Source organism: Lachnellula hyalina (assembly GCF_007821495.1).
Source record: "Lachnellula hyalina strain CBS 185.66 chromosome Unknown contig00147, whole genome shotgun sequence".
NCBI lineage: Eukaryota > Fungi > Ascomycota > Leotiomycetes > Helotiales > Lachnaceae > Lachnellula > Lachnellula hyalina.
In genome coordinates this window covers 38195-47117 of record NW_022157261.1, presented here as the reverse complement: position 1 = coordinate 47117, position 8923 = coordinate 38195, and the positions used below count along the sequence as shown (strand labels likewise).

Here is an 8923-nt window from a genome sequence, read left to right as displayed (position 1 = left end):
CATTCCCGAGCTAAGATACAAGTAGCCCTTCTAAGTGCTTACCTATTCCCAGCCAGCCATGAACATGGCTTGTATCGCAAAGATCATTCCGCTAACCCGTTCGATGAGAAATGAAAACACAAATAATATATACTACCCGCTTCTACCTAAGAACGAGCTTTCATTTCATTCCGGGTTATCCAATCCAATCCATTCCATTGCTGAAGGGAAGGGTCGCAGGATGTTTTGGGTTTAGCTCCTACTATGGGCCGGAGGAGTTGGAGTATTTAAGAATTTGAGAATTGGTTTTATGTGGTTCAAGTCAAGAGTGTTTATATGCTGGAAAAAGAAGGAAGAATTAGAGGATGGATGTAAACTCAGAAAATTGATAATGCCATGCAGACTTGAAGCTTGAAAAAACAAATGAGTATTTGTTAGAATTTGGGATAATGATGAAGGAGGGATGGACATTGGTCCGACGAGTTTCAGTCTGCGAAGAGGGGAAGCGGAAGAGCAAAGAAAGAGAGGATTCCGTGTGAAAGGAAGGGGTAAGTTGTATTATTAGTTGAGATGGAAATAGCTCGATCGATCGATTATACGCGCTCAAAAAGCAGAGTATCCAACAACGCCCTTTCCATTCTTTCAAACATCCAACACCACTCACAATATCATATATCTTCCCCCCTCGTACCTCCCCCCACCAAAAAAATCCCCCTTTCACACCACCACCCCATCTCTCACTCAAGGCCTACGATAATACTCCCTTCTCCTCCCCCCATCCTCAACCACGACACGCTCCCTCTCAACAACCCGCCCACTAGTCCTCGGATTCGTCTCGTACGTAATGCTCCTGCTCCTTCTACGATCTATACTCTCATCCCTCTCCCTCTCCCGTGGCGGCGGTGGCACATACCGATAGGTATCGTATTCCTGCTGCGGAGCATACGGCGCTGGAGGTGGAGCCATGCGCTCCCGAATCCTCTCCCGCTCAATATAAACCTCCTCATCCCCACCCCCACCGCCACTTTTGCTGCCCGTCCCTCTACTGCGCCGACTCACGCTCGTGCCACCACCGTCATCGCTGTCACCGCCCCTCGACCTGCGCTCTTCTTCTACGCGAACCAGTGCGATTGTTTCGGGGGGGCTGGGTGCGCGTGCTGGTGCGGATTTGATGATTAAAGGAGGCGGAGGAGGTGGTGGTGGAGAAGGAGAGGGAGAGGGAGAGGGAGAGGGCGCGGGGACGTATTCGACGGATGGACGTAAGGAGCGTGGTTGTGATTGTCTGGTAACAACTTTTGACGTTTCTACGAATTCCGTTCTAGATCTTGAGGCTCGCTGGTGCTGGGGCTGGTGCTTGCGGTGTCGATTCGCAAATACAACGTCATCTTCCCAGTTTGGCCGTCCTGTTTTTGTTCACTTAATTAGTACTCATCTCATTTCATCGCATCGTAAAGCGGAGGACAGGACAGGATAAGATAGGATAGGATAGGGAGGGGATGAATGAAACGTACTGCTGAATAAACACATCTTTCTTTCCTTCCTCCCTTCTTTATCATGCAAAGAAAGTTTTCAGTAAGAGAGGTACCGGTTGTTCCTGTACTCCGTACGATTCCAGGTCGTGGCGTGATGAGATCCGATACAATGCGCGCGCTGCTATCTTTATATCCTTCCTACTCTTCCTGTCCTCCCGGCAATCCTCCAACCTCCCACTTTCGTGAATTAACCGGCTGCCAACTTTTCCCTTTGCCTTTCCCTTTTTGCCTCTCACTCGCAACACATCAATCAATTACCGGACGTAGACTTACTTGAAGCATGCCATACCATAACACAGAAAGGGAATAAAGGATACGTGGCTGACATGCACAATATATGGCCTTCGCTTCATGGTTGGGCAATTGGATCGGGCGGTTGGGTTGGTTGGGCAAGACGGCGAACTGGGGTGAGGCTTGGTGTTGAAGAGATGGCGCGGTTGCAGGGGTCAATGCTGCTCAGAGCGGGGGTCATGGGGGTAGAACTAGGACAGCGACAGCCTCGTTCGCAAGGCTGACGGATACTCGTCAGGTGGGGTGGGGGGTTTGTAGATCGTCGCTATAAGGAGGTGGATGATGGGAGATCAGATAGTGGGAACAACGATTGTGGCAAACATCAGGGTAGGACGGCGACGGCTCTTGAAAATACAGTTGTGATAGAGCGCCACCGACATCAAGTAAGAGAAACATTCATTCTATAGGTTAATTGCAAGTCTGCACTTCTATCTATCTCAGTCTACCCATTCCTACCTCACAGCTACTTCCTTCGTATCCTCATCGAATCTCAATCTCCATCCTCGCAACACCCGTCAACTCCTCAATAAAATCAATCCCATGTTCCCGTCTTCTAATCCAGGTACGGGAAGTATACTGAATCTCACCCCAAATTCCTGCCCTTGCGATTTGACTGGAAGAAAGTTGCGACTGCTCATCTGAAGCATCTTCTGGGACTAACAAATCTTCCATTAACACGTCCCCATCAGGATCGTGATAGCCGCTGTGGTGATTCCAGTCAATTCCGTCCTGCTCTGACCCGGGGGAAGTGACATCCGGAGGGGTGGAAGATGTGGTGCCATCGAAAGATTCCAGTAATGGCTTTGGAGAACCTGATGATGGCGCATCAACCATCTCGACATCGCCGTCCTCGTCGTTTTCACGAATAGTGCCGTCTCGAACTACAGACAGTGATCTAATGCTACCTTCTTCGCCAGTATTAATCTTCCAAACTTTCGCAAAACCTTGCTTGCTGAACGCCCAAATAATCATATGAGCACCAGAATCAATAGCCAGGTCAACAACACCTTGGCATCGGCCAATCTCTTGCCCTTTGATTTTAACAGGCCAAGCGCTGCGAGGATGAATACCCGCCACTGGATCTTGATTTCGGTTCAAGAACTCTTGAGTTCCATCATCTGGCCACCACTGTAGCCATTCCATATGTTTGGGCGTCGTTGCAGGACTGACTGACCACGAGGGACCATTAGAGAGATTACGAACTTGATCTGCGACGAAAATGTCGCCCGGAACTGAAAAAAACCAAATGCTTTGCTCGTCGCCAGACCCAAAAGCCGCAACAACTCTAACTCCCAACCTAAGATCCGACCCACATGCATACACGTTGGGGCTACCTTGTCCTTCGGGGCCTTCGAACCAAATCTTACGCAGTAATTTAGTCGGGCCGCCAACAGGGGCATCGGTTCCCATGCATAAGAGGTCTGTAGCAGGATCAGTGAATAGTATATGGTAACCATCACTCAGAGGAACCGCTCGATAATGATCTGAAAAATCGAGCCACCCAGTGCGTGATCGAGTGAAAGGACTGTCGCTTCTTGTGCTTGTTAGGAGATCACCATTTTCGTATGCAAGACCTGAATCAAGAGTATTGGAACGCCCCCCAGCGCGGCTCCAGAAAGGACTGCTTTGAGCTCCACCCCCAAAGGCTCTTTCTCGAATCGCTGGTCGTTCACTAGGTTTTGCTGTGCTGCTTATAAGCCGCAGCTTTTTCGCAGAATCAATGCTTCTCCGTGTTGGTAAAAAGAATAAGAAGTCGCTTGGAGCAGTCAATGGGAACCATCTGTGTAGATCTTGACCTGTCAAAGCGTCAACCCAGTGCAGCTCAATTCCAGAGGAACAACCAAATGTAACACAACGGCGTTGTGGACATATCGCCACCGATCGAGGAGGGTCATCATCAGAGCAGAGATTGCGATATAGAGATCGAGGGCCTGTTTCAATGGGCATGCCTCCGCGTAGAGGTTCATGTTGTTGGTCAGGCTTTGGGATGTTCTGTACCCTTCCAGCAGGCCGGGGTACATCTCCACGGGGCAGCGAGAAGTGCCGTGGACTCGGTCCCGTGGTACTTTTATATTCAGGCGTATCACCGCGGAACACATCTTGCCAGGCAGACTCGTCCATTGGAGAGACTCGTCTAGTTACTGCGATTCCTGGTGACACAAACGGCAGGTTGCTTGACCGGCGACTAGTCATAGAATTTGTACCAGAACCATTCAATTGGATGCGGTTCAGGTATGAAGTTCCTCCGGAACTATCAGCATTTGAAACATAGGTAGTGGTATTTACCCCAGGAGATGTTCGGTGGCGACTCTTGGGATCATCTTGAGTATTGCTATGCGGAATAGTTGGTTTGTTTAGAGCTGTTATGTCGCATACCAGGCCCATGCGGTCGTCAAGAAGAATAGCTATAGCATAGCGGTGTGAAGAGGTGTCCATGCTGCAAGCTAATACTCGACGGGGACAGATTATACTTGTAACAGGACGTAGAGACCCCGGATGAATGTCATGGCTTTGTTCTGTGGACGCGTGCTGTTTATTCAGCTCATAGATATATACTAAACATCCATTGGCTGCCATCACAAACTTCCCGCAACAACTGACGGTGAACGTCGTCCCACTTGTATTTGTGGTGGGGCAGTGAACGGCAACATCTGTGAAGTCTATCGTAGATATATGCCCGAACGCTGAATTATCGTGCGTGTTTGACACGTTTGCCTCACGAGATAGCCCATTGCCCGTCCAATCTGGCCCGAGAGCGCATTCTCGAGCAACGCGCTTACTCATTACCCATTCATCGTTGATTTCCGCTTCGGAATCAACTGCGATGTTCGCGGTCGTGTTGTAATGGACTGTACGGGAAAAGCCGCCACGCTTTAGCATCATTTTTAGCATCGACTGATCCAAGCTGGCAATCAACCATGACCTGCAAATCCGCCTAGCAGAATTGAAATTTGCAAGATTGAGATGACAAAATATCTCATTAATAATCTCAGTAGGAAGCTGAGATGCCAATGAAGCTGACTCAGGCTCCTGGTTCAAAGAGCCATTCCGGGATGTAGCCCATATTTGAGAAGAGGATTTGATAGTCAAGTATTCAAGGTGGCTGATATCGGGATGGAAGATTTCCGGAAGGAAAGTTGGTGCTGGATAAAACGGCTGACGGTCGCTGAAAACAGTGGCGAGTAATGGTGCATCAAGTACTTCTGATACCGTGGTGCAAAGCCGAGCATGTGGGCACGGTTCAAGTAAATTATCATCTAGTATCGCACAAGGATCTAAAGGGTCATCGTGGAAGGTACTGCTGCGCTTGATTCGCTTGCTCATAGGAACAGTATCAACTTCAATGGCTGCATGGTGCTTTCGAATTCGAGACTCCGCTCCAGCCAGAGGGTTCACAGGTCTCGGATGCCTCTCCAAGGTCCTTCCACGCTGGGGTTCTATCCCTTTGCCTTTGCCGACGAATTTGACCGCGCTGGAGTCTGTTGATGAAAAGATTGATCCAGGCTCAGCAACTGGTATCGTCCCGGTTATGCCCATAGAAATAGTAGGGGGGTCGATTGAGGATGGCGATGTGGGATTTGAGCTCTCGAGACTCTGGTTCGAGGCGGTTTCGTCGCTGACCTCAAAGCCATCAGCCGGAACGACATTTTGTAGACCTGCAATCGTCAGTGTCCACCTCTTGCATAATTGGAAGAGCAAACCTTCAGCAGACGTTTCCTCTAGGGGCCGCGAATCATCTTCTGAGCTAAGAAGGACGACGGTGCACTCAGCGGCGTTTCCCAAAGTCATGACGTGCCTAGAGTTTGACTCGAAGACTAATGTTACATATGAGGAGGTGTTTGTATTCCGGCTTGCACATTCGTAATCGTGTCCTGCGACGCCCTTTGATAAGAAGATCTGCGAAGACGTTGTGCCGGCAGCCTCTTGAGAAGAGGCTATGTCACTTATGAGAGTCGAGTGATAACAAACAATGGGAATAACCAGGACAGTCTCTCATAAGAATAGGATAAACTACAAGGGTGTTGGGAATCAGACTAGAACTGAAGCCGTCTTGCAGTGACTAGGGTACCTGCGAAATAAAGGATATTGATATTGGTGAGGGAATGAAGTAGGGATGTGAAGAAAAAGAACATCGGGTGTGAGCAGATGCCAAGATGTGAAAATTCGGGGAAGGAACAATCATTAGGTATATTGTTATTGCAAAGTTTGGAGTTCAAAGAGTTCCAGGTAAGAGCGACCAACCAGGTTCGCGGTGCAAAGCTCCCGCCAACTCCTACAATGTTGCTGGGTATCAAATTTTCAGGACGGGTATCATACATTTTCTTCTCCGTTATCTCGCCAGATATGAGTATCGCCTAAACTCACAGAGCTCGCTGCGCTCTCTTGTCTATCGAGTTCTGACGCCTCCCCATTCGACTCAGATCCTTTATTGATCCAAATCTTTTCAAGGCTATAGTTTATTAGCAGTCATATCATCGAATACTGAGATGGGAGCATACGGGGCGGTCAAGCTTGGGTTTATGAATTTCAAGCCCTTTTCTCGATCCTCATCAAGGGTTGTGCTATGGCGACGAACATTTCCGGGTGGGGTATGCATCCCGACGTATTCATCGGCTATGTTAACATCTGCGTGGGGTTCTCTTCGGATACTCCTCAACGCAATGAATTTGGTCAAAGGTTCATAGGTGCGTCCAAAGTAGTAGCTGTACCAGATCGTGAATGGTATCAATGGCACTACCAGTGCAGCTGGATAGAACGCCTTATTCAGTGCAATTACACCAGCCATTACGAGTTGAAACACCCCAAGCCCAACAAGGAGGCGGTAGCAAATCATCGGCCATGCCTTTCCTGTAGCGTGCTGAGGATGATCCATGGCATAAAGCAATTGATATTTGTAGGTATAATAGCCGAACACGAAGTAGATCAGGCCTACAAAGAGCACCATGTAACCTGCAGGTAAGACACTGTAAACCATACAGAGTATCCAGACGAGTATAGCGGAAGGCAAGTAGAATCCGTATTTGAATATGGGTGGCTGAACAAGCTCCGCGTAGTCCCTCGGCGTCTTCGACATCATCAGCATGATGGGATAAAGCGTCATGGTACCAAATTCTAGCAGTCTGAATGGGAACAGTCCGACACTCTGAAGTAGGATGAAATTTATGTAGAAGAAACCTAGGGAATTGACCGACTCTGCTAGCTTGAATGCGATGACCGTCGTGTCTCGGAACGACTCTTGTAAAACAGGCCAGAATTTACTGGCAGTTCCAAAAACGGTGAAGACGAGGAAGACATTGAAGAAAGTGAAGTAAAAGTTTTTGGATATCACAGAAAGCTCAACGTCACCCTGCGAAATCATGCCCTGCATGTTCGCCATGTAATCGTAAAGGTATGGAACCGCAACATTGAGGAGCGAAACAACAAGGGTTGGTAGACCAGTCTTAACCAAGGCGGATAGAATTGGATGACTTTCCAAAGTGTCTGCGAGGCCTTTCCAGACTTGGCGGATGGAGCAAATATTGAGCAGTCCGGCTAATCCAGCAACAGGAACAAGCCAGAAGAGTGTGAGTAGTAGGATAAAGATAGTAATAGTCCAGGATCGTACCATTCGACTTGATCGTGGTAAGTATGTGTTTTGCCAAACAATGTCTGATGGCGCTGGGGCCAAGTTCGCCATGAGCTGCATGGGCTCGGGGTCCAGTAGAGCTTGTACCGCCATTTGGCAGGCCGGGATTGAGTCCATAGTGACAAACGCAAGGGGTGTAGGTCGGTAAATCTTCGATCTTCCTGCAATGACAAGTTCGTCCACCTTTCGCAGTTGCTCTTCATAGTAGTCGATGGCATCGATCTTTTTACTCTGAAGGCCGAGGAAGCCGTACCAAATTCGAGTATTCGGGCGTGGCTTATCATAAGGCGTGATATGACTTTCTCCAAGAAGATTGCTATGCTCTGGATTGATTGAATCCTCATTATCGTCCTGGGCGTTTGATTGTGATTCTTGGGGGGGCTGGTTTTGTTTAGTCTTGGACTGTCCCAGGTGTTCAGTCCATGCTTCTTCGAGCCTGCGTAAGGTATACGCTCGCCTTTCCATCAATCCATCCAGCCTGCTCCAATCGCGACAAATCGTGACGCTTTCCACCTTCCCAATCTCAAGCTTTTCTAAGAATTCCTTGATTTTGTCCTCTGACCTCAATTCTTTCGGAATTCCAGACAATTTAATTGTACGATCTGTAATGGTAGATTGGCTTCCCAAATAGTCCTGCCGGATTTTTATTATTCGTTGCGTCTCTTGCGTAATGAAATATAATGCAAGTCCAGTGAAAAAGTACGTAAAAACAAGATACGCCCATAAATAGCTTGTTGTGTAGGCCTTGTCTGTTTCATCCTTGCTTTCCGCATCCACGTCCCAACTCGAGAAGGCTGGGAAAATCTCTGGCGGTTTCGTATCATTTCTAGGTCTACTATCTCCAGGGGTGAGAAGGTGGTCGAAGTGGAAGTTGATTGGAACAATAATGGCGCAGGTAAGGAGGAACATGATTCCGAAGAGTTTAATCGACATCTTGAAGAAAGCTAGGAACTATACTATTTAGCATCTGGCACCGGCAAAGAGCATCAGCACGCTTACAACAAAAGCATCAAGTCCCGCAGAAGCAAGGACTTCTTGTTCTGTCACTTTGTATAGCACAGGCATCCAGCCAAAGAAGGTGTCGGGGAGGTCTGGTAGAAATGAGGCGGCATCCGACTGCGTCTTTCGCGCGGCATAAAGGCCTTTCCATTTCGGGCGGAGAATCTGTGAAAATCAGAATCAATAGCAGGCTGAAATCCACTCGTCCGATGGGTTTGGTGATTCTTACACAGAAGGCAACGAACGCTGAGACGCCGAGCGCGAGGGAGAGTACAAGCTGGACGTAGACATCTTTTTGGCCGTTGGCAGGATCCGTCGGATCAGAGACGGTGCAATTCTCTGCCATATTGGCTTCGACCAAGGGATTTGAAGCCAGAGAGTATCAATAATGTTAAGAATGTTCTTTCCGAGCCGAGCTCTTCAACTGGAGTCAGATCAACAATGCAGGCGGGTTTCCATGACGTGTTTCTAAGCGAAGGCACATCTCTACGGCCAC

The 8923-nt window shown here is 48.5% G+C and overlaps 2 protein-coding genes across 2 annotated transcripts; both read right to left on the bottom strand.

The window, feature by feature from the left end:
* Window positions 1–720: 720 nt before the first annotated feature.
* On the bottom strand, window positions 721–1506 carry LHYA1_G006980 (uncharacterized protein; the record flags this gene model as incomplete). The annotated part of the gene is made up of 2 exons (XM_031151913.1): window positions 721–1382; window positions 1491–1506. 2 exons carry the CDS (start codon window positions 1504–1506, stop codon window positions 721–723), a joined length of 678 nt encoding a protein of 225 aa, XP_031002867.1.
* A 4607-nt stretch (window positions 1507–6113) lies between these two features.
* On the bottom strand, window positions 6114–8773 carry CSC1 (Calcium permeable stress-gated cation channel; the record flags this gene model as incomplete). The annotated part of the gene is made up of 4 exons (XM_031151912.1): window positions 6114–6252; window positions 6302–8379; window positions 8428–8592; window positions 8657–8773. 4 exons carry the CDS (start codon window positions 8771–8773, stop codon window positions 6114–6116), a joined length of 2499 nt encoding a protein of 832 aa, XP_031002876.1.
* Between the last annotated feature and the right edge of the window lie 150 nt (window positions 8774–8923).